The 26,567-nt window shown below is 38.5% G+C and overlaps 1 protein-coding gene across 1 annotated transcript; it reads left to right on the forward strand.

The window, feature by feature from the left end:
- Window positions 1–127: 127 nt before the first annotated feature.
- On the forward strand, window positions 128–26,075 carry LOC146465599 (calpain-15-like). The gene is made up of 14 exons (XM_085128630.1): window positions 128–973; window positions 3,877–4,130; window positions 5,767–5,984; window positions 6,584–6,653; window positions 7,886–7,999; window positions 9,169–9,313; window positions 10,010–10,091; window positions 11,015–11,140; window positions 12,021–12,173; window positions 13,833–13,994; window positions 14,559–14,728; window positions 21,727–21,947; window positions 24,112–24,290; window positions 24,879–26,075. The coding sequence occupies exons 1-14, from the start codon at window positions 259–261 to the stop codon at window positions 25,045–25,047; spliced, it is 2,778 nt and encodes a 925-aa protein (XP_084984756.1). The 5' UTR covers window positions 128–258; the 3' UTR covers window positions 25,048–26,075.
- Window positions 26,076–26,567: the final 492 nt, after the last annotated feature.

Raw genomic sequence — 26,567 nt, forward strand, 5'->3', positions numbered from 1 at the left:
AAAATTAGATAAAAAAAATTGTTTTAAATTGCTATCAGCCAACACAGTACTCACACTACCCCACTAAGATCAGAATTTAGAAACGAGCCCCATGAAATCACTGCTGACCAAATCTATTTTCAGAACAATGACTACGGTTTGGATTTTTCATCGAAACACATTTAGAAATGATTGTTTTTATGGTACAGTATATTGGAAATGTTGGTGGAAAAATTGTAGATGTGATTCACTTTGATTTGATGAACGTTTAAGGCGCCAATGGACACAATGGGAGTGAATCTATCGACGACAGAGGATTGGCCATGCGAGCAGTGTACCCTAATAAACCCGGGAAAAAATTCCACCTGCCAGGCCTGTGGTAACCGAAAAAAGTTCGCTGAAAGTTGGATTTGCAAAGCTTGTGCTTCTAGGAACCCTCAGTCGGTAGTGCTGTGTAATCACTGTGGCTCGGAAAAGTTTATAGGATCAACTTCTACCTCGCCGAATTCAGATCACGAAAATAAATGGACATGCCGTCGATGTACTTTGACAAATCCATGGAAAAATAATATTTGTTCGGCCTGTGGCTCTGATCCATCGCTAGTTGTGGCTGACCATGCAAAGGACACAACAAATCGAGGATCTCCCTCAAAGCCAAGGCTGTATCCCGATTTAACGCTCGAACTGTATCCCGAAATAGCCAGGCAAAGTTCGGAGGTCCTCAAATGCCCGAACTGCCAGAGTCTGTTGTACGACAATGTCGGATTATTTTGCACTGTTTGCCGTTCTCCGTGCCCTGAAGAGGGTTTTAAACCTCGTCCTTTCCCAGAGTCATCAATAGCTCGTGAATCCAAAGACCATGATGACCAAACATGGAGTTGCTCAGGTTGTACTTTTGAAAACAAAGCTTCCAATTCTATTTGTGAAGTCTGTGGGGGTGGCCGTGCAGAGGAACCTTTACCCAGCACTTCAGGAGAAAGTATAGATTCATCAGGTACATATCATTCGGAGTATTAAACTGCAGAACACCCAGCCACTTAAGTGTACCTCAGAAAAAGCTGGATTCACAGCTTCGTAGGCATTCTAAATCCTTTTTCTCATTTTTAAAGAACAAGACAGACATGTAGCAGTATGCTGTCCAGATGTACACTGCTATATGGCTATGTGGCCCTATGCAGCCAGCTACACTATATATGGCTACATGCAGCTATGTGGCTTTAAGCAGCTACATGGCTACATGACATCATAACTCCTTATTTTTATACAGATCTTTGTAGCTGCATAACCACTGAAGGGTTTTGGGGTGGCCAGGTATTTTAGAATTAAATTCATCATGTTATATGTACATTTACATAAGAAATGTCATCACAAACAGAAAGCCCCTGTGCCAGGCAAGAAGGATGTCTGAATACAGGTTTTGCTAAAAGGCGGCCCGCGGCCCATGGCCCATGGCCCACCTCAAAGCCCACGGCCTGGCGGCCCGCGGCCCTCTTCCCAGTTCATGGCCCCACAGCCTGCGGTCCAGTCCATATTTTTTTTGTCAGCGGTATGTCAATAAGATAATTTAAACCTACTTTGTTTTTTGTTTATCAAACTATAAGTTTGGTATTTTTTATCCAGCTAAAAGAAACAAGTTGTAAGTAATTCATTAAATAACATTATTTTGGTTTATTGAGTACACAATTTTCAAAAAGGTCTTGTGACTATCTGTATCAGCTTTTGCTTTGGCGAATGAGGTCACTTTACAAGTCCCCACTAAAGGTTAAAACCAGACCCCAAAAAGTCAAACTGCCCAGAACGTAATCCCATGTTGGCAATCAGTACAACTTGTAAAAACTACTAAACACCAAATTCATGAGATAATTTCAGATAAGAGGTTCAAGTCTGTTGAAACTTACGTCGTTTGAGAAGGAACATCCACTATGTTGACAAAATTCTGCGTCATTGACGTCGAACATTTATATGTACGGGCGTACTTATATAGGATCAAACGTTTTCCTCTGAGGAAAAAGCAACAACTACAAGGATCACAGAGGATTAAAATGATTGAAGTTACAAACGAATCAAGTCTCACCATTGTCCATCGACAAGTTGGTCAACCACACTCAAATGCCGATGCTTATTACATCTCAGCATGTGCTGTAGTAGACCAAAAATCTGGAAATTCTATAAATAAAACACTTGGCTACTTTTTCCTACTTTTTTGAGTTAGAAAAAGAAGGGTTGAACCCGGGTCGTCAGATTCCCAAGTGGAACTTTACCACTAGACTAACAACGACTGACTGCCTAAATTAGCAATTTTGGGGCTAGATATCCTTACCCCAAATATATAGGCTAAGTGCAAGCTTAAACTGCAAGCTATCTGAGCTAACTTAGGCTAAATTAGTTATCCATTATCTTGAAGTGGGCATAAAAAAAATTGCCAGGGCCGTGAACTGGGAAGTGGGCCACAGGCCACCGGGCCGTGGGCTTTGAGGTGGACCGTGGGCCGTGGGTCGCGGGCCGTGGGATGCCAGGCCATGAGCCGCCTTTTAGCAAAACCCGTCTGAATACTCCAGACATTACAATACCTTCCACTGATGCAACATTTTAGTTGATGATATAATTCATTTTTTTTTTTGCAAAAAAGTGGCAATTTTTGATACAGGAATGAAAGATTGGAGAAGATAAATCAGGATATTTCTCTGTTGTAGCAGTTATTTCAGTGCAAGTGCAAACCCAGAGTAGCCAATCAACCATTCCCATCCATTGCAGAATTAATGGAAGATTGCAGCTGTACATTAAGTAAGAGACATGTGCACAGGCCATTAATTTGTCTGTGTGGTGTGCAGTTTACGAAGTTTTTGGCCAAACATCGTGAGAATTGAACAGTTACTTGCATTTTCTGCTGTTGCTTGAAAACAACAGTAAACCGTAGTTGAATGCTTGGCTAATACACTGTACTAAAAGTAATTATCTTTGATTGTCCTAAGAACAAAGATAAATTCAAGTTGATTCAGCTTGTTTCATCTTTTCTATTTTTATTTTTCACTCAAAAAAAAATTACACTGTGTTCTGTAATTGTATTTTTGTTCTTTTACCCATAACCGGTAGATTTTTTGTTTTCACAAATCTAAATTCTTCTGGTTAGGGGGCACCCAATAAGAAAATTTGAATAAAATACTTAAAATAATTAATGTTTCCTGTATAACAGTATTCTCAGATCATTTAGGGAATTTGTCAAGGGATGTTTCTGTATAAGCTAACATACCGTAAAAGCTTTGTTAGCTCTAATTTTCTATTAGCTTATTTGCTTTGGGAAGCAGGGGGGCTTATTATAGAGGAACATAATTTGTACTTCTCAAAAATCATTAATAGTTCATAAAGAGAAAACAAAAGAAACCACTGGAGTTGGTGAACTTTTGCTTCTAATTTCTCCAAGAATTAGTAATGGTTTGAAGATGCTGTATCAAACACTCAAAAGAGTGTTATTTTCACAAAACACCTTGAAGTTGGTTAACAGAACACAGCTAGTGTGGCTTATTTTTTCAACTCAGTTCTTAGTGTTTGAAAATCGAATAAAACACTCACGGCATTACCACACAGTTTCAGGACTAAAGCATAGTAGTAATGGGTCAAGTAGAACTTATTACTACTGCCAATTTTTATATTTTTAAACCCCCCAAAATTTTGAACCACAACATATGTAATATATACACTGTACACGTTGTGCTTCAAGATTTGTTTGGTTAAAACCTTTTTTGACCCAGTTTGAATTTTACTAACCCCTTTGTCTTGGATTATAGTAATGAACACTGCACAAAATTATAAACCACAACATACAAATTAGCATCCTATATTTAGAGTTATACACATGCAAATACAAAAATATATTTTTTTAATTAAATAATATTTAAGGTTCAAGTGTGGATACAGGCTGGCCGTGCCCAACTTGCACCCTCATCAATTCTTCCACCCTTACTGTGTGCAGTGCCTGTGGTGCCAAGAAGGGCGGCGCGGGTGATGAGCAGAACCCGCCGTCTTCTCCAGGAGCAGCAAACCCTGGTAGAACCTTTAAGCGTCAAAAGAGTATACCTGTAGAATCCAGAAGAAAGCGTGATGAGAAACAGGCAAAAGAGCAGTGGGCTGACATTGTCAAGTACTGTAAAAATGTAAGAGCAACATGTGCATCTGATACTTACCTTTTTTACCAGGAAATTATGTCGGCAATGTGTTCATCTGGGAGGGTATCGATCTGGGACCAGTCTATCACTATAGGTAACTGATGTACATGTAGGCTTGACTGAAATTCACTCTATTACACACAAAATGCGCAAGTTCCATGCAAACCGTATTGCATTGAACTAAATTTTCTGTGTTCAATCTTGTACTAACTGCAGTTTCCTACAGAAAACAACCTAATTAAGTACATAAATTTTATTTACATTGTTGAGACTTTTATTTTTTACCACAGATAAAGAAAGTTACTAGCCACAGTAATTGTAAATAAGCTAGGTCAGGAAGATCGCGGGGGGGGGGGGGGGGGGGGACACTTGACCCATGTTTGAATATAGGGGTGCCGCTGGGGGTTTGAAACCCTCACCCTGTTTAGGACGAAAATAACCTTAAATACCTACCCTGTGTAGGATTCTATTTTAAGACCCTATTTAGGACAAAGGACAACATCTAGCTCTTGTGTTACACAAGTGTTCATTGGTAGTAGTAATAACATTTAAAGGCCCACTGTCACTTACCGGGCATGATGTTCCACACATTGAAACGCGAATACCAATCACAACAGATAAAATAATAGACTACCTAGAAGTGATGGCGAAAAATCCTAAAATTTCGCATTAACAGCGGTGAACCTTCAGTGGAAACTCAATTGACGTGAAGAATTGTTCACTAAAATAAATACAGACTAACGTCTCTGATTTCGAATTGCCAAATACTCAACGACAGTCTTACAACCATACCCTGTCTAGGACAGGTCCAGGGCAGACTCGCTTGAAATTATATACGTATACCCTGTTCAGGGCAGAGAGGCCAAAACCATACCCTACCCAGCAGCACGTCCCCATATAGCTCATATAGGGGAGTACCCCCCCCCCCCCCCCCCCCCTAGGAGGAAGATATGCCATTGCGGCTGATTTGCTTGAAAATACTGCGAGTTATAGAAAAGTAACATACCGGTATTGCAAATCTTACATGCATAAAGTCAGTCCCCAAGATACTTAATATTATTTTATGTTGGCAATTTCCTCCAATCAGCTATTAATTTCTGTGGAAGAGTTAATGTTCAGCCCTAATTGTCCTGAACTGATACTATAATAAGGTAGTCTAGTACTATGAAAAAGCTGTGAACAGATAGCATGCGATTTCCAAATTATATAAACCTCATCAATATAAAACGTTTTTAATTAAGGGGTAAACTGTACATACATGTACTGCAGGAACATCATTCCAGAAACACTCGGAGTCCTTTACCTTTTTACAGTGCTTTCAGTATTATACAGTATTATGTGTTCTTCCGAACGGGTTCGCATAGGTCAATAAGAACAAATATTAAACATGAACTTGGTTTAATCCGTCATCTCTTTCGACTGCGTTCATGACAAAAATACAAGATGGAGGTCTCTCAAAACATGTGCTTAATCGTGACGTCATGTGACGTAAATTAGGCCTTAGTCCTCCTGAACATTATGTATATTATAATAATATTATTATGTGTAGTGGCCATGTTTGTGAGTGAGATCTAAAATTGTTATTGTATTTATTGTGATGGTTTGTTTTGAATTTCATACCCAGAATGGTATCCAATTTGTAGATGACTCCTTTCCACCTACAGAAAAGTCACTGTACCTCCAACCTCGGTTTTCTGCACACCCTCGTGTCACAAACTGGCTGCGTCCTCAGCAAATCCAATCATTTGGTGGTGGTGGTCGTGGCACATCTTATATACCTTTAGCTGTATTCCGCAGTCCCAGACCTGATGACATCATGCAGGGAGTTTTGGGTGATTGTTGGTAAGCTAATGTTTAGAGCCTTGGCAAATGTTGGATTACTGGCTCACTCAACATGCTAGTTACACATTAGGTAATGTAGATGACCACCTTGCTTTTGCATTGTTTGAGTAACAATATAACACCAGCAATGAACTGATAGTGGCGGCCTGAATCTCCTTTACAAGCTGGCAATTGCTATTTCGTTTATGAAGTTCCTTGCATTCGTTCATGTATCCATCTATCCATACATCCATTTATTTGTTTGTTTGTTCCTGTGTTCTTTTTTCCTTAATAACCCAATAATTATTAAGCACCGAGCACTAATTGTGGAGCCTAATTCCATATCGAACTGGAATTGAAAAATATGTTGGTTTTTGAGGAGAGGGGGAAACTAGGGTGTCCAGCGAAAAACCTCTCAGACACCGCCCAAACGTACTCAACCCACATGATGCAAGTCTGGGAATGAAACACAGGCCTCATAATGGTGCGAGGCAAGCGCTGTCACCACTGCACCATCCCTGCACCCATCCATGAAGTATGTTATTTTTTAACTTTCAAAACTCTGTCCCAACACTAGATCTCTATTTTTGTTGTTTGTAAAATAATTCCTGTGATTGCAGGTTTTTGAGTGCTATGGCTGTTTTAGGAGAAATACCTGAACTTTTGGAAACGATTGTTATAACAAGAGAGGTATAAGAATAATTATTTCACAGTTCTATTAATATAGGGTAGGGGGAGAGGTGGCAAGGGAGAAATAACAATACCAATCCTTCAGCTTATACCTGACATCAACAATTATTATCATTGTTATTGGTTTTTACCATTTTTGATGTTCTTTGTAATGTAATGAATCATACCCTAGTGCACTTTAGTAACGGAACATATTTATTACAGACAAACAAAAGGGTTTACAACAGGGATAGAACAAGTTTCGTGCTGGAGTCAGCATTTTTTTTACTAGCTCTGGATCCTCTTGTATTCATAGTCAGGAGGGTACTTGACAATTATATTTAACAGAAACCAGACTGGTAGATGGACCTACTCAACTGGTAAAAAATGATTGTTATCCCATGATGGACTCACTTTTGGAGAAACTCAAGTTACAGCAATTACATTCTGACTCAAAATCCAGCCCTGAATTGAAACAATAATATTATTCATATCAATCTTAATGCATGTGCTTCATTATTCAAAGCCTCAAAGCTCAATGCTGTAATGACAATGAATGGGGTAAATTAACAAAACCGTGAGGTGATACATGTACTTCACAAACAATTGCAGTCTGGTGTTAAACTGAAAAGAAATTATAATTGCACTGTTTATATGAATACATTGAATGGTGAAACCCTTCTAAATCCTCCTGAACATCAAGTCCTGGAAAAGAAATTGGGATACTAAGAATAAAAGGAAAACTGTTTGATCTCAGCGAGATTCTGGCAAACTGACAACCTCTGGAGCGTCACCCTTTACAACACTCACTCACATGTACAATTGTACACTCTTGTGTTGCTGAATGCACAAGTGTGTAATTACTAACACCTCCTTGAAAGCTAGTCAGTGAACAAAATAATAGTGTTCTGCAATGTGATGTTAAAGAGTAGTATTAATGCAATATGTTGTATGTGGTAATCTCTTTGGTGAAAAGAATGTGAGAAACTATGGTATAAACACAATAGCAAAATGGCTGCCTGTGTTAAAAGTAATGATCAAATGTTACATGGTGGTTTGACTTGTACAGGAGACAGGCTTGTGTAACAGCTGGTATTAAGGGCTATGAGCTCAAGGTAGCACACTTTACATCTTCACCCAAAGACCCCCCCCCCCCCCCCCCCCTCTTTCCAGTTGTCTCTAGGTGTTCTCAGGACTGCTTTCTGTTTTATTTTATTTATTTATTTATTTATTTATTTTTGTTTGTTGTTCAGATTAACCCAGAGGGAGCTTACCAAGTTCGTCTTTGTAAAGATGGCAAATGGACAATAATCTTGGTTGATGACCTGTTGCCTTGTGATCACTATGGACAACCAGTATATTCACAGGTATGGAACCAAATAAGTACAGGAAATGCCTTACATAAGGAGACCCACCCACCAGGCCCTTAGTCATCAGCTGAGCACAACCCTTTTCAAGAAGTTGACTGTCAGTCAATGAATCTCTCATGGTGACAGCTAATTATTTGATAGTTTTAGTTACTTATTATCTCTAAAACTTGTGAACAGCCAATTCAACAATCAGGTGGGTACATAACCAGACCACAATAATGTTCTATGGTCAGTTGTTACTGCTTGTATGGCTTGGTGTTATTTTAATTACATGTATTTGCACACTCCAGGTCTTGTTCATGAATCACACCTGGCATTCCAGTTCCTTTTGCCTTGCAATCATGCTTTGACCCCAGAATGGGTGGACTTGCAATCTCACCCAGCTAAGGTTGAATTATTTTTGGAGTAACCCTTATACCCATGAGAACAATATTAGCTCTTAGTATAAATCTACTAGTGTTCTATCACGAATGCCGTTCTCTGATTGGCTACGCTACTCGCTATCTATTCTGTGATAGATAGTGAGTAGCAGTTTTCAACAAAATGGCGGCCGCTTTGTTGCGTTTTCGAAGTGTCTGCAATGAGGATATAGATAATTTACTTGTTTAGTTTTGAACGAGTAGTAGATTTATACTAAAACAATCACACTATTCGCTCTCGATTTCTACTGATGCATGACCTATAGCTGATTCGGGCTGCGCCCTCATCAGCTATCACGTGATAGAAATCTCAAGCTCATAAATTATCTAATTGTTAATTATATTTACAGTTGATGCTGCAGTAAAATATTCTCTTTTACAGGCATACAAACGAGGCAAAAGTGTAAATACAATGTAGTATGACCCTTGAATGTGCATCAAACCACAGTAATAACTTTTATTAAAGAAAAACAATACCAAAATACTGCGCTGTTAGTTTAACATTGGAGAATTTCAACAGTACAGTAGAACCTGGTTGATACAAGTACCATGTCAGGTCTTAAAAACCCGGTCATATTTATGAAGGTCTTCAGATAAGCAAATCACTGCATTGGTATTTTGGAGTAAAACAACAGGTGCCAGCAAATACTTTGAGGTGGTCGTATTTAAATGCGGTGGTTGTTAGATGGGTACTGATGTACATTCACAAGATTGGCAGAGAAAATTATTGTTTTGTCATACATGTAGGCTCGTCGACGACAACTGTGGGTGCCATTGATTGAGAAAGCCATGGCTAAGCTTCATGGTTGTTACCAGGCTCTTTCAGCTGGCCGGTGTATTGAAGGCCTGGCTACACTGACTGGGGCCCCCTGTGAAAGTTTCATGCTTCATGGTAAGGTCTTGTCATATGACATTATCTGACTTCGTTGCAATTTTTGAAATATGGATTAATCATTTAATGTAATAATGTCAATCTTGGTTACTACATTTCCTGCTTTCTTAATTTGCTCAAGACACAGGTTATAAGCTAACTAAGATCATGATGAACATGTGATTATTGTTTTGTTTTTTTTTCTGTAAAAAGAAAATGGCTGGAGAAATTGGTTTGTCCTAGAACTCAGTGAGTTATAGTGAAGCCTTCCTACCAAGAATAACATTGGAAGTTGATGGTTGCAACATTGACTGCATTGATTTTATTCATTTCAACAATCGGTTTTTCAAATAGAAATTCAAAGTGGATTGTCCTTGTGTTAGACACATGAGAATTTGGCAGGTTTGGACCAAATTAGTGTTTTTTTCTTTAATTTTAGTTCTGTTTCTTCCAAACGGCCATGTTTTTGACCCTACCAGAGTTATAAAACATCACGCCTTGTTTTCTACATTTTATTATGCCTTACAGGGTTCGACGTGAAGACAAAAGAAGTGAAAAATAATAGATTACCGTTTCTATGACGAATTTTACAAATTACTGTAGGAAACTCAGGGTTGTACCTTCTGGGAAAATACTGCCAAGCGATACAGCTTGACTAATGACTTGACCATCACAGGGTAGTAGCAGTTGTTAAGAAACATGTTCTTTTTCACACAGCACCTCCAAACCCGACACATGATACAGAGGCCATTGACAAGGACATGATCTGGGCGCAGCTGCTGAGTTGCAGAAGTGCTGGGTATGCCACAGTATCACCACAGACACTTGTACACACAGTGCACTGTTCTCAGAGTCTTAAATGATGTTTTTAAAGCGTCATATACAACAATCCAGCTTATATAGCTAACTTCTTCGTGCCTCGAGAGAAACCATACAATCTGAGAAGTAATAATAATAATAATAATAATAATAACAACAACAATAGTAATAATAATAATAATAATAATAATAATAATAATAATAATAAAAGAAGTTTAATTCCATCATCATCGCAGTTAATCTGAATTACAATGTGGTTACTATTGTACAACTATAAAAATTACATACTGTTAATCAAGTAGTGATCATAATATCGTACAAAATTCTGATCATACAGTGGAACCCCGCCTTACCACCACCTCGTTATTACGACCACATTTTTGTGCCCCGAATGAATTGAAAGTCCAGTCTTTTCCTTAGTTTTACAACCTCGTTAATCCAACAACCCCGTTATTACAACCGCATTTTCGCGGCCCGAAGGCGGTCGTATTAACAGGGTTCCACTGTAGTCAGTTTCTTTATTTTCTTACGTTATCTCCTGTATCTGGAATCAATTGCCGCTATCTCCAAAATCCGCAACCTCAGTGTCAATCTTCAAATAGTATATTTCCAAGATATCTTTAAATAGATGTCAATGCAAAAAATGCCTTGTAGATACTTCTTAGATCCTGATTATCTAGTCACACTATTATAATCTTGTTGTTCATTTATTATTATTTTATCATGCAAACTCTGAATTTATTTATTTGTTTTGTCAAGCGCGTTTAACATGAGCCTCTGGCTCGGGAGATTGCACAAGCACTCCCCGTGTTATTGACATTAACTAAGTTACATTCTACTCACTTACTTGCTTACTTCCCTGGTGCATGGTGACCACTCATTTGGTTTTCCAACACTTTGCAGGTTTTTGATGGGGGCTTCATGTGGAGGAGACACAAAACCTGAGGAAGAACCTGTTTATGCAATAGTTGGCCTCCAAACTCACCATGCCTACTCAGTGCTTGATGTCAAGGACGTTCATGGTATAAGGTAAGCTAGTTACTAATCAGTTTATAATAAATTTTTTTTTTTGGGGGGGGGGGGAACTACTTTCGTACCGACGTCCATTTTGGATACTCAAATACACCGTTACTCAAATACACCGTTTCTACCAGACTTCAAATTTCACAGTAGTGAGTATTAATAAGCCGACAATACAGCCTTAGTTTTTTAGGTAATTCTTGCTGATAAATTAGTGAATCATCCAAGAACACTTTGCTCTTGTAGTGTAAAATATACTTGAAGAAATTCATCAGGCTAGTAGAAGATAAACAGTCGATTTAAGTGTTCTTACATCATAGCCAGTCTTATATCATCGTGTTATTAATGCTGACAGTTTCGATGACTGTCAGCCATCTTTATCAAAACTTGAAAAACATGAAAAGTGTCAGAAGCCTTAAATAGGCTTCTGAAGGTGTTAATTATTGCGATAAATGCGCAAAGTCACTCTGTAGACGCCCCCTCTCCCCCTGGTTTGGGGATGGAGATCACTTGTGTCCATATGGGGGAAAGCTGATAGGCTCCCTCGTCCCTGTTCATAGAAGGAACGTTCAATCTAATACATATGCTTTCCTTAATCCATCGCTTAAACTTGTCGCTTTCCTGCTCAACTATTTCACTTGCTTCCCAATTCATAATATGATTGTTCTGACAGAAGTGGTCTGTTATGGCTGATTTATGGTGTTCATTGGTAGAAGCTCTGCGGGTGGTTTCATGTTTTTCAAGTTTTGATAAAGATGGCTGACAGTCATCGAAACTGTCAGCATTAATAAGACGTTGATATAAGACTGGCTATGATATAAGAACATTTAAATCGACAGTGTAAAATATAGTTTAGCTTTTGTGTCATTAATTGATCGTTATCCTGCAGGTTGGTTCGTCTTCGGAATCCTTGGGGGCGCGTATCATGGACAGGAGACTGGTCTGACGCATCCCCTCTGTGGACCCACGAGCTGCGATATGAGCTCATGGCCCATGGGTCTGAAGAAGGAGTCTTCTGGATGTGTCTTGAGGACTTCATGAAGTAAGTATGACTACGTACGGTGAAAACTGCCAGCTATCTGGAATCTAAGTTGACTGAGAGAAATGCATTCGGGAGATGATTCTGTGTAGAACTGACGGTAGAGGAGCAAACGTGAGGAATTGTCTTTATTCATGTCACCAAGCAAGTAATATCAATTGATTTTCATGTCAACATCCAGAGTTCCTCAGACGTTTGCCTGAGATTGTGAGGCTTATGACTTAAGAAGTACTTCGCTCATTAAGAAAAACTTAATGTTTTTTTCAATCTCTATGCTGAGCTATCAAAAAAGGAGTTTTTTTCCACGAAATTCTGCAAAACTCTTTAAGCGACTTGTCTAATCACATATACATGTGTTAAGCTTAAGTATAGTACGTGTAGATTGCGGTTCTTCCCGTTAGTTTCTCCAAATAAGTCAGCATTGATTTTCCCATTCTTGTTATTTTACACCGCTCTAATTTATCAAAGCGCCTTCATATTGTTAATTCAGTGGAGTTAAACTTAACTACTGATCTAGAGTTGTGTTACTAAAATTTCTACAGTGTTTTGTGTCGCTAGATTGGTGAAATGTATAACAGTGAAAACACGGATTTTGAAAATCGCTATTGCGCGTGCGTAGCTAGTGCCAGTCCCCAACCGTGCTCAGAGAAAATGGAGAGAGTTCCGATATTTTCACAAGTCGGGGATATTCCAGCCTTCCTTGCAATCTGACGCGAGCAATTACGATTTGCAGCAAGATATGGAAATGCTACTGAAGAAAATGTAAATATAACATCAAGAAACCGATACGTCACGTTTTGCACCTTAACGATCATCAACTATCAACACTGTTTTCATTAACCAAATGTCTGCAGCTTTTTGATTTTCAGGCTTTTTTTTCTGTTCTCGTCACGTGATCAGCCAATTCTTGTTGTGACTGGAAAATTTGAAAACCTTTTCCATGAAACAAACGTGGACAAACAAACGTGGTTTTCCAAGATTTCAGTGATCGTCATTAGGAACCTTCGATAGGAATAATATGTTAGTTGTACCCCTCAAAATTTGCAAGCTGGTGTTGATTAACACAAGTAGAGTTGTGTGTTACAAAAATTGGGAAACAAACTGAACTCTTATTTTGGCCATAGTTAGTAGAGGGGACTGGTTATGAAACCCGGCAAACTTCAAAGGACCATCTCTTTGTTATGATTTTCGCGTGGTCACGTCCCCTCTACTAACTATGTTTTGGCAAACTTGCGATTTACGGGGTGTTTTAGGTTACTTTTACCAGTCAAACTGACCTCGCGCACTTTTCACGTGATTTGTACGGCAACTGGCATGAACATGTAGCAGTTTTGTTTATCTAAGACGTTTGCAGCAACTTTTGAATGTGCGATGTTTATTTGGTAGCACCAGTCCCCTCTACTAACTATGGTAGCACTGATTTAAGAACAGTGAAAGTAAACAAAATATTTTGGGCTGAAACTATTGCCACCCAGTAGGATCTTAAGAAAACAATTTCGTGTTTCTAGATGTTTGCCGTTAGTGTGAAAAAAAGTATAAAGGAGAGGAAAATCTCGCTATTAACTTTTGTTAACCTGCTTACACGAGCTCCCAAGTTTACTTTACCATGTAAACGCTCCTCCGTTGCTAGCTTAATCCAGAATCAACTTGTCCCTCTTGCAGATATTTTGACAGTGTAGATGTGTGTAAGATCAGAGATGGCTGGGCTGAGGCTCGTGCTAATGGTTGTTTTCCGGCGTTTGCTGGCGCGCCAGCTAAGGTCGCCTTAGTGAGTGTGTTTTCTACAACTGAAGTTGATCTGTGCTTGTTCCAGGAAGGAGTAAGGTACAGTTTGTGTGTGATGTATACATTTCTTTTACGTCTACTGTTGTTTATTTATTTAGCTTCGCCTAACTAAAATACAAACAGAATGGAAACAAACAATAGAAACAAAAAAAAAATACGAAAGATATAATAATTAGGCAGGGAGAGATATTCTAATCTCAGTAGTACTGTGCCCCATTTGTAGTCAAATAGAGAGTTTCTACAGAGAAACTGTTTCTACAGAAAAAATGTAGCCGCGCAGAAGACTTAAACAGGAAGCTCCGCTATGAAATGACAAACCCGTCGTTCATTTCACACCTTCGTGGGTGTGAAATGCAAGTTTAGACGCCGTTGAGTCGTAGCATGTTTCGTTATTTATTGCAATTTAATGACTATCAATCAATTATTATATTGCAATAAATAAAGAATCAACAACTTGCACGACTCAGCGGCGTCTAAATTTGCAAGCGTCCTCTGAAAACACATGCGTCAAAATTTCATAATATTGCCACAGCAATGTAAGACATCGGTTTCTAATTCGAAGGACAGGGTTGAAGTAAATTTGTTAATTCCACCTATCCTCAGGGGAATGGCTGAAGGTGTGAAATCTCTTCTTGACCTGTCAATCATCGTGTGCCGCACGTCATCGGGCACGCTTAGTCCCAGACCCCTGTCAATGGTCTGTCACAGCAAGAGGCAAGTGAAGGCGAATGTGTCATGCAATGCCATCTTGGAGGAAGGAACGTACATGATAGGTAAATGGCTAAACACCAAGGTTACTTGCTTTAAAACATTCATCGTTGAGAGCAGACATTAGAGAGATAGAAAAGACCTTAAGATTGAGGGTTTCCTCTTAAACCGCAAACCCCAAATGTCGGCCAACAGTTTACAGTTAGGATTTCGCCCTATGTACATAAAAGGGAGTTTAAGACAAAACAATGGGCTTAATGAGCAAAAACAATCGCTTTGCACGTGCGTTTTACATTTTGGTACATTTCTTTACCGTCCTCTGCAAAACAACAACGTGAAATGACCAAGTTTTAGGTTTTCTCGTGAACGGGAGCGTATGACGCAAAATCGTCTTTATTTTTCCTTACTTTGACGTCGTTCATACTAATTTAGTTCCTTTTTTTTTTTTTTTTTTTTTTTTTTAATGAGCACTTTATTAGCAACACAAAACTACTTACAATTATTACATGCTTAGTTAAATAATAAACTTAGTTAAATACTTATATTACAACACCTACAGTATTATGTATCTACAAAGTTTTTTTTTTGTAATTAATTTACTAGTATTACTGTACAACATTATCATGAACTTACAATACAACAGTTAAAACTACACTACACTACACTATTACAATTTACTAACGCTACTGACCAAAAAAATATGCCTAATACATGTAGCACTTCTAATTACTATAGAAATTATGAATCTAATCTTACTCGAAATACGTTACTTACACTACACAAAACCACGTACAAGAGACTACTCGCAGTAAGATTACTAACGCTATGTATAATATTGTACATAAAACTGTGGGGAAGTGCAACCAGTCAAGATCACAAAAATAGAAAAAACAAAAACAAAAAAATACAGATCGATGCTGTGGAGACTTAGGTTTCAGGTTGTAGGTAAGGCACCAAAAGATCCCATTTCTTTTCTGCTGTTCTACAGTATTTTTTCTATTTCATAGGTTTGCTTTATAAAATGTAAAAACCTACCTATTGTTGGGTCTTGTCCTTTTGAGTGGCATAGCCAGATAAAATATTTTGCAGTTAGACATATGAAGTTGATTTGGAGTTTGTAATCTGAGCTATCTGGCCTCAGACCCAAGGCTGTCTCCATAGTTGATTGGCTCTTTTCTAATGGTATTTGAGAGGATTTTATCCAAGTCGAAACATCAGCCCAAAAAGATTTTGTTTTTTCACATTCCCAGAAAAGGTGTATTAAGTTCTCTCTTTCATTATGACAAAAAGTGCATTTGTCATTATCCTTAATTCCAATTTTTTGCAGAAAACTATTTGTTGCTAAACGACGATGTAGAAATTTGAAATTAAAATAAATAAATTTGGAATTCCTGGTGCACTTAAAGGATGTTTGATAGGCCATTTTCCAATTAAAAGAATTGTTGGGGCCAGAAACTATGTCCTTCTTCCATTTTTCCTGAGATGAGATCGGCTGCTCACTTTTTTTAAAAACAAGCTTGTGGTAAACAAATTGAGATGGTTTTTGAGTTTTCAGTAATTTGAGCCAGAAACTCTCATATTTAATCTGGGTCTTTGTCTTAGGTCTGCATAAACGGTTCACTGCAGAAATTACTCCAAAGAAGGATAATGGTCGGACCTAAAAATCATATTTATCTTGAAATGCCTGTAGAGAAAGAAAGTTGCAGGAGTCATCCAATAGATGTTTGACTTGTGTTATTCCTTTAGATATCCAGTCGTAATACATTACAGGTTTGTTCTGTATTCGTATTAATGAGTTGTGCCACAAAGGGGACGACAAGAAGTGATCGTCGGACGTTATTGTTTCCTCAAAACAAACCTCTGACTAAATTTCAAAAATTTCTTTTCCCAAGGGGTCTGAAATTTTTAAGTCTTTAATATCTTTTAAATTAAGGTTTCCTTTGGGAAGTGCATTACCTCCGAATTTTTCAAGTTGCAAGTCAAAGAAACATTTCCATTTGCCATTGTTTTCCGGATCGAGATATTTTTTAATCCAGACCACCTTAAGAGCTTTATTAAATGATGCTATGTCCAACATTTTCAGGCCTCCATTTGTGTAGTCATTAATCATTATTTTGCGCTTGACTTTATCTCCCTTACCATTCCATAAAAAGGCATAAAACATTGAGTTTATCTCTTTGATCGCTTCATGATTAGTTTGCAAGGGAGAGAGTATATAGACTAATCGTGACGCAACAAGGCTTTTTAAAACTACAATTTTCCCAATAAAGTGAGCCTACGAAATTTCCAGCATTCCAGGATAGAAATAATTTTTTTAACCTTTTCGGTATAATTCAGAGAGAGCATGATATTTGGGTCTGTTGAAAACCACACGCCTTGAGCTTTAACTTTTTTCTTTCACCATTTGAAATCTTTTTCCAGGCAGAGCCTATGTTCGCAGTCAACTCTAGACCCAATCCATAGAGCTTCTGTCTTCTTATTGTTGAGCCTGAGGCCAGATATATTCCCAAAAGCGTTCATAAGGAGTAAAGATTCAATAAAAGACTCTTCTGAACCATCCAAGATCAGTGTTGTGTCATCTGCAAACTGGCTCAATTTAAACTCTGTTCCATTTATCTTTATACCTGCTATTTCTTTTTTCCTTCGAATAGCTTCAGTAAGTACCTCAACGGAGAGGACGAATAGATAAGGCGACAAAGGACAGCCTTGCCTAACTCCTCGACTAAGTTGAAAGAAATTACTTGACCAGCCATTTTTCAAGATACAGCTTTCAATATCACTGTTAAAGAGTTTGGTCCACCTTAGCAGCGACGAACTAAAACCAAAATGTTGTAAAGTTTTTTTTATAAAAGACCACTCTAAGGTATCAAAAGCTTTCTCAACTGAATCGAGGGAGAGTAGAATCCCTGGGGTGTTGTTTTCTACCGTGTGTTTAATAGTGCTGTCTATGGTGCGTATATTCTCGCTTATATTTCTGCCTCTTATAAAACCTGTTTGGTCCTCAGAAATGAGTTTAGGAAGAAACGCCTTAAATCGACTTGCGACGGCTTTCGATGCAATCTTATAATCACAGTTAAGTAGTGTTATTGGTCGCCAATTCTTAATTGAAGTCAGGTCAGCATCCTGTTTCGGTATGAGTTTAACAATTCCACGTCTTTGTGATATTGAAAGACTACCTGTATCGTATGAGTAGTTAAGAGCCTTGATTAAAATTTCTCCTATATCATTCCAGAAAACTTTGTAAAATTCACAAGGGAGGCCATCTGTGCCTTGGCGTTTTTTCAGATACCATGTCTTTTAAAGCTCCTAGACATTCTTTCAAGTTAAGGGGTCCCTCGCAAAAGAGCTGCTCTTCATTATTTAGAAACGTTCCATTTTGTAGAGGCGAAAAAAAGGTTTCTGCAGAATCTTCTTTGACCTTAGAGCTATAAAAAGTTTTGTAGTAGGGCTCACACTCTGATAATATCTCTTTGTCTGACAAAATTAATTTATCTTCATCGTCTTTCAGTTGAGTGATTGTTCCTTGTTTGCAGTGCCTTTTCTCAAGATTGAGAAAATATGCAGTATTTTTTTCACCTTCGTTGTACCACCGAGATTTTGACCTTAAAATCGCACCTTTTGTTTGGTATTCAATGATTGTCTCTAATTCACGCCTCTTCGTTTCTAACTCTGTCCAATTTTTCTCTTTTTGTTCTCCGTCCGAAAGAGTATCGGCTAATTGTCCTTCTAACACCTTAATTTTTCTTTCAACTTCAAATTGTTTTGATCCTAAATTCCCTTTCTTTGTTGCACCGTATTTCATGGATGCTTCTCTCACTTTCATCTTTATCATTTCCCATAGAAGGTTTGGATCAACAGTGTCATCTTTCTCATATTCTTCTTTGGTTTTTACCATAACTGATTTGATTTGATCTACGTAATTTTTATCTGATAAAACGAGGTGTTGAGTTTCCAGAACCCTCGGCCTCTTGTGTTGGAGTGTAGTAAAATGTGTAAAGTAATCATAGAATGATCCGTTTTGTAGCCTGGTAATATATCAGCATTGATAGTGTTACAAAGCGTACATTGACTAATTAGAAAAAAGTCAAGTCTACAGTGGATTTCAGGTTTCCTTTGTCGCCATCTATATCTCAGAGAGTTCGGATTTAGAGCTCTCCAGACGTCAACTAGGTCTAAGTTTCCAGAGAAGTTATTAATAACTTCCAAAGATTTATAGTGAGTTCTGGCAAGGCCGCCTTTTTTGTCTTTCTCAACATCCAAAACCAAATTAAAGTCAACTCCTATTATAATGTCCTCACAATTGAAGTCCGTTAAATGCTCAAAGAATGTTGTGAAAAAATTTGGATTGTCATCATTTGGAGCATAGATATTTGCCAGTGTTATCTGTTTCCCACTTGAGTTTAAGTCACTTATCACAAAACGTCCCTCGGGGTCGACGCAAAGCAAAATTATTGTTAAATAATATTGCGACACCTGCCTTTTTGCTAGAACAGCAGCTGAAAAGAGCTTGATAGCCCCATTCAGCCCGCCAGTCATGCATGCTGCTGTCCGAACAATCCGCTTCTTGAACAAAGAAGATTGAATATTTTTTTTCTCGGAGCCATTTGAAAGTTTCTTGTCGTTTTACCTTGTTTCCCAAACCTCTAATATTTATTGATGCTATCTTAAGTTCCGTTTTTTTTTTTGCGCTGGTTTGTGTGAAATATGTCGTAGGGAACTGGTGGCACTCCCTCAAAAGACGTTTAACTTCAACACAAAAATGAACACTTACATGAAACGTGCACAAAAATAATAATCCAAAAACGGTAAACATAAACAAAAACAGACAGACAGTAGATATTAAAAACATTAGTAAGGCACGGCGAGAAGTAGCAAACAGCTTGGTAGTTTAACGTTTAGTTAGTTGCGACCGCCTTCGACAAAGCAATGTTAAAGTGCTATTGTCGTATCACATTTGTGTCGCTATACATCGAGTTGTTTACCTACCGGCCAAAATTTTCCTCTAACAAATAACTTGTCCGGTTGTGAAGCGCTGAAAGAAGCGGGGATACCGTTTCTTTGTGCTAGTTTCAAAGTCTCGATCTGAGGTTTCCTTCTGTCAACTATTTCGCTCGGAAGATCCCTGAACATTTGATATCCGGTTCCCTGCAGGCGGCGTCTCAGGGCTAATAACTTCTCGCAGTCTTGAAATGGCAAGAAGCGAGTGAGAATCGGTCTTGGTTTTCCGTCTCTGCTCTTCCCGACGCGATGCACTCTTTGCATCTCTACATCCCTTGCATTTAAGAAGCCAAGCTCTTGTTCCAAGAAATTTCGTAGAACTTGTTCGGTGTCTTCCCTTTGATCTCTTGTAGCAGTCTCTTTGACGTTCATAAATTTGATGTTTTCGCGTCTCGAGTACGCTTCAAGATAAAGATTTTTTGTGTGTAGGTCATCTGTTTTCTTTTCAAGGGCTCTCATTTGACGGGTCAAGTTGGCCAATTCTGCCTCAGAGGCTGCTTGTTTTGCAGTGACGTCTTCAAGATTCTTTTCCTTCATCTTAATGTTATCCTTCATGACAGCTATTTCGTGTTCGTTGCCATGTTGGGCATCCTCCAGTACCTTTGTTCTTGACGCTAAATTTTCTAATTTTGCTTCAATCTTTTCCAAGGCATTTTCGATACTGTCCAATTTTGTCAACTTTTCTAGTATCTGCTCCAACTGGCGACTGACATTTTCTGACATTGTAAGAGCTTTCAAGATGTCGTCACCTTCTTCTTCGACAGAACTATTCTGAACTTGACCTTTAGCTTTCTTTATTTCCGGAGAGTTGTTGGAGTCTTCTGAGGAATTAGAGGATCTATTTCTACGTCTTGACATATAACGTTCCAATACATTGGCCATTTGTCCTTTTCGAAAATTGCTATCGAAGGCGGACGACAAACGCAAACGTCCTATTCCGCCATTACTCGGCCCAATCTAATTTAGTTCCTGGAGAGTTCGCCAGCATTTTCCAAGTTAAACAAATGTAAATGATTTAGAAAGAGTTACAAAAACGAGAAGTTATATTTTTAAATGACGTTCTCGTTACCGTTGCCGTCCTCGTTTCTTAAACTCCCTGATCCGGGTTTAAGATTAATTAAGGACTTACTTTTTTACCTATGCATCATGGGATACACCGCAGGAAAACAAGATGGCGGCTACACGGAGAATGGAATCGAGGAAGCTGTTGTTGCTTTAAATTTGCCTTTATTCGACATAACCACTAAGGACCTCTTTCCATTCATCGTGATAAATCTTTTAAGGAAAGTAAATTTGATGCTTAAACGTGGCTTTGTAGTTTTAAAACTAGCGAAAAACTCTGTCGTAATTTACTTACCTCTAGACAGTGTCCTTGCCGTTGAAACCTGAACCTCAAACGTCAAACGGGACGGCAGGACCGGAGTCACGTAATTTTTAAACGTTTGCAGTTTGCGGGAAACGAAGAAAAACCTCAATTTTAAGGTCCCTATAGAATTGCGTTTACGGCAAACGGCAGAATTGACCACGTGACCATGTTTATCTTACATTTGCCGCGCGCTGTTTTGAGTTTCTCAGTAAATTTGTTTTTTAGTTTTGCGTTAGTGTAAAATAATTCTGGCATTTGATGCTATTCCCATCTATGTAATCATTTTTTTTTTTTTTAAAGAAAACATAAATGCGAATCTCAAGTTTTTGGTTTGCCGTAAACGCAGTTCTAAATCTCTCAATTTATAAAAGGCCCTACTCAGTGAGAGACCTTTCTCCTTCTTGAATAGCAACATTTTATGACCAGCGCAACACTTGCAGGTTGTAATATCCATTAGCTGTGGTCGGGTATTATGATGAGATAACACGAACCATTTTACTCTCCATTGGTGGCCAAGCGGGTAATCTGCCCTTTAACAAGCAGTTTCTTTCGCTCGGTATTCAACAGTGTGTCACCAATGAAAGACGTCAATATTTCTTTTTGCCAGCCCCAAAGGTGTAAAATAAAGTAGACCGCACCGCCTTTATAGCTGATCTTGTGTATGTCATTTACCCCTTTACTGTTGATATTATGTTTTAGTTTGTCCAGCTTTCAATCATTGGCAATCCTTTGAAGCAAGAAGAAACGAAGCCGCTGGAGCATCATTTGTCAAAGGACTTGTAGATGAAGAGCTTTTCCCAAACTATGTTCTGGCAATTCACAGCTCACGCGCCGTCCTGTTTGAACAAATCCCTATGCCTGATTTCTGTTTAGCTGATGCGTTCCTATTATTGGCCACAACAAATGGAAAGCGACATGAGGTGACAACGAATTCTGATATTATAATCATATTGTTTTATCAATTGCTTCATTTTTCTTTGGAGATGCAGTGGTCAAACTTGAGCTTTGATATGGGAGGTTGTTCCAGCCCGGTCCATACCCCTCAATATTTTGCTTCTCCTTAGGTCTACTAACAGAGATTTGTTTTTGACGTCATCAAAAATGTCGACCACCTAGAGTGGTTAAAAAATCCACTATTTGTTTCACTTTGTCAACGAGGTTTTTTCAGTGAAAACATCCATTTAAATGTGACACTGAAGTAGTAAGAAAACTATTTGAGAGAACGTTGTCCAGACTTAACAATTTTGCCGCTTTGTTTTTAACACTAATATAACCGGCGCATATGAAGTTTCTTTTGCCAAAGTTTCGTCGCGAGTCATTTTATTTATGGTCTCCAAATTTTGCCAAGTTGCTGTGTTTGACTTACTAAAATCCTCTTAAAATAAATGATCAAATCACTGCGAACGAGGTTGTCTGACAGCGAACTGTTCAAAGTGTTGGCGGAGTGACAACCTTTCCAGTCGACCACTAATCGCATGAGGAGACGCAACATTCTGTTCTCAGTACGGAAACTGAAGATATGCACCTCCTGGTGGCTCCGCTAGGCTAGTGAAAGCGTCATAGTCAAGTGATAATTGCGCGTCACATGTTTGGTTTGAAGAGCGGTAATTCAAGTCCCGTACATGACCCGGCTGCGTAAAACACCCGAACTAAATAAACTGAAGTGAGGGTTTTGTGGAACCAGGCTGTGTATACCAGGGCTTTTCTCAAATGCTGTCTTGTTCAATAACCCTCCCCAATGAAAGAAAATAATAATAATAATAATAATAATAATAATAATAATAATAATAATAACAATAACAATAACAATAACAATAACAATAACAATAACAATAACAATAACAATAACAATAACAATAACAATAATAATGATAATAATAATAATAATAATAATAGTCTTTATTCAACAAAGGATAAAAATACATATCCTAAGTTACAGTGAAAAAGTAAAAATACACGATAAATACAACAATAGTACAGGATAGAAAAATACTATACTAAATTATATTTAAAAATAAGTCTATTTACAAAAGTTTTCTTGAATCTCTCCGTTTTTATCGTAGGAAGGTGACACCTTCTCCTACGCAAATTATATACTGGTTCTTTTTCATTGGGAATGATCGAAATTGTCGACCTTTTTCCAAAAGAAGAGATTATTATGCGCAATGGTCATTTTTTTCATGGCTGATAGGGGCGCTAAGCCGAGTATAGGGAAAAAAAACAACACTAGCTAACGCACAGGAACGCCCAAAACCGTCACTTACACATTTACAGTTGTTTCATGCAACTGTTCCCGATAACTTACTGGGCCCGGCAAGTGTGTTCTTTTTGTCCTTAGTGGTAATTTCTTTTGATAATTACCGATCATGTGTGATAAAATTATAGAGGTTGCAGACTTGAGCTTTCGAAATCAATAAAAGTTATCTCTGTTGAGAAACTGAACCTAACGCACATAAAATAATTTCTGGGCCTGGAAAGTTATCGGGACCATAAGGGCTCTGTCCCAGCGATTGTGCTATTTCCTGTTTCAAAGACCCCCTGCTCCAAATTGTGTTTTCCCAACCAGGTATTTTTAACAGGTGCCGGCGAACAACCGGGGCAAGCCAACACAATGACAGGACAACCCTTTGATTGACTTGTATCCCATAATGAAAGAGGGTAAAGTCGAAATCTGGATGGTCCAATCTGCTGCAATTGACACAGACTTTGAACCTCTTACATACCAACGATGCCATTGCGATAAATCTTTGACAGAAGGGCTCTATGACGCACATAAAATTTTAGAAATTTTTTACACCTTTCGGTATGCATGCCATATGACAGTGATTTTACTCAAGGGGAGGGAAAAATTTCCTTATGTGACCAACCTGACATCTTATCCGTAACGCGTTTTGAAACAGTTTACTGTTTTCTTCCTTTCGTTATACTTCTGTCAAAACAACCAAAGGTTGGGATTTAAACAGGAGATTGCGTCCAAAAAGCAGAGATTATCAGTTTCCACGTTTGTCACACAAGGACATTCCTATAGTTCCTCTGCCGTTCTGTTGTGTATGCTCTCCAATGAAGCAGATTCTTTTTTCCTAGGGAATCCCTGGAGTGACGTGTTACTACATGGCGCAAGGGATCGCGGGATTGATTGTTGTGGCGGAAAACCGCCGACCGGATCACCACTTGCTCGTGGACTGTGACTGCTCAGAGAGTTTTAATGTGGTGTCATCCAGAGGGGTGCTAATGTCAACTGACTGTATACCGCCCCTCCATAAGTAAGTTGGAAAAAACACTTTACAATAGAGAGGACAAGATTGATAAGAAATAACTGGTAACTTTTTGGGTCTTCAATGACCAATGACAGATCAATAACCAGTAACATAATTCCGACAATGTTTTTTTTTTTAACTTTATTACACTCATACGTACACTACAAATGATAACAAAACGCCCCTTCTCTCCCCCCAAAAAAACCAACAACAACAACAAAAGCAGGACACAACGCCGTCAACTGACAACAAAGCTGATAAAAGAACTTGACACAAGTTCGATAAAACTTGACTGAGAAAACTCGACTTCTGTTGTGACAAAACTGAAGAGGTTATGACGGATCAGTAAAAGAAATGTCCCGTAGCAAAAAAAAAAAAAAAAAAAAAATGTAGAAAAGCGAGATCATAAAACTTGGACATGAAATCATAGTATACAAATTTAGTATTTAGTTTTTTGATGTTCCTCTGGGAGAGCATTCCATAACCTGGGAGCCGCCACCGCAAAAGCCCTATCGCCCGCGTTCTTGACAGCGGCGACACTTAGTAGCAGGGAGTTGGACGTAAATCATGACTGAAAATTTCCTCCTCTTTTAGGCAAGTGCTTATTCTTCTGACCCAGCTGGAAGGAACAGACGGCTTCGCTGTTTCTCACAAACTCAGCTTTCGCATTTTAAATGACAATGGTTTCGGAGCGTACGGCGCCCACCACACGCCACAGTTGACACAAGAACTGTCTGGACTTCACTCCCCAAGACCATTATAACAAAGAGCTTAGAATATTCAGTAGAGTTACAAGGGCACCAGTTTGTAACTCAACGGATCTCCATTCAATGCTGAGTCGCTGACTCGGGCAGTAACAACGTGATTCTAGCAAACGAATCTAACGACCTTTTCTTTTCAATGTCCACGAAAATGAAACACTCAGCGGTGCTTTCCTGTGGTACTCTTTATTAAGCTGTACAAGGTGCTTTTAACGTTTAATTCCGTGGAAAGAATCATTCCAATGAAAGCTACTTACCAGTCCTTTCTTGTTGTGGTCTCTGTTAAGCTGTTCAAGGGGCTTTGAACTTTGAGTCTCGGGATGAAATCCACTCAGATAAAAGTTATTGGGCAGATTCTCTTGTGGTCAGAAAATATTTTTTCCTCGAGATTTTTCAGGTTGAAATTAAAAATCCTATTTGGTCATTTTAGTTAATGTAGAATAATGGATGTAAAAGAAAAACGTTCAAAGTAAATTAATGAGCTTTGGGAAAAGAGGAAATTGTGAGTGTTTTTAAGCTTCGTTAGAACAACTTTCCCTCTCGTTAACATTGCTTTTTAATCCGTAGCTGTTGTAGGTAAAGCTATTTTGCTCATTGGTCGGGGGATTTTTTAAAAAACATACTACACGTAAAAGTGTAGTATGTTTTTTCGACATAACATGCCGGAGCCTTGTAGGGAAAAGTATTGCGACATTTATGCAGGATATGAAGATGATCGGGTCAAACTCGGCTCTTTTCCTCAGACGAATGTAGTTGTGATCAAATACCGGACAAATTGAAAGATTAATTTTGAAGCGCAGGAAGAATTTAGAAAAGCGTCCCTGTCATCTTAGTTTTCTTCACGAAATTTAAGATATAATAATGTCAAATATTCGAATCAGTTCAATAAAAAGCGTTAACTCAAAATGATGAATGGTGTGCCTCTGACTAGGACTATGTGCGTTTGGTGTGAAACATGAACAGACATGCGTAATGGAATAAATGTGATGGAATATTTTAAGCCTGATGAATAAATGACAATGATTAATTATTCAGAGTCTCCTGTAGCTCAGTGGTAAAACATCCGAACTAGTAATCTGAAGGTAGGTCTTAGGTTCGACTCCTGATAGGAGCACTCGGATTTTTTTTTCCGAGTATGCATGTGTCACTTACTGAATAATACATCATTCTCATGAACAGATATTTAGCATAGTTAGTAGAGGGTTTTTGTTTTGTTAGTCTTTTGCTTGTCTTTTTTTCTTACCAGTCCATGCTTTACAAATCCAGTCCAGTCCAAATCCTTCAGTCCAGTACCTATTTCGGTATTTACATTATGCCGGAATCTTAAGACTGCGGGAAATGAGACACGGGATTGATCAGTGGCTTGGGTGGATGGTTCCGATGCGCGATGTGCGTTGTCCGTATTGGGTATGGCAAAGGACGCCTGTAGTTTTTATTCAGAGCTAAGCGCTTATTCTGCAAGCGGTCGGTTATTGTTTTGTTATCAGTTATGCGTCTTGCATGGGATCTGCTTTCTGTCAAC

Source organism: Pavona decussata, unplaced genomic scaffold (assembly GCF_977016875.1).
Source record: "Pavona decussata unplaced genomic scaffold, jaPavDecu1.1 SCAFFOLD_156, whole genome shotgun sequence".
Taxonomy (NCBI): Eukaryota; Metazoa; Cnidaria; class Anthozoa; order Scleractinia; family Agariciidae; genus Pavona; species Pavona decussata.

Coding starts and splice junctions, on each gene's coding strand:
- LOC146465599 (XM_085128630.1), top strand. CDS start 259: ATGGACACAATGGGAGTGAATCTATCGACGACAGAGGATTGGCCATGC. Junction 4,131..5,766: donor TTGTCAAGTACTGTAAAAAT/GTAAGAGCAACA, acceptor TTTCATACCCAG/AATGGTATCCAATTTGTAGA. Junction 13,995..14,558: donor TTGTTCCAGGAAGGAGTAAG/GTACAGTTTGTG, acceptor ACCTATCCTCAG/GGGAATGGCTGAAGGTGTGA.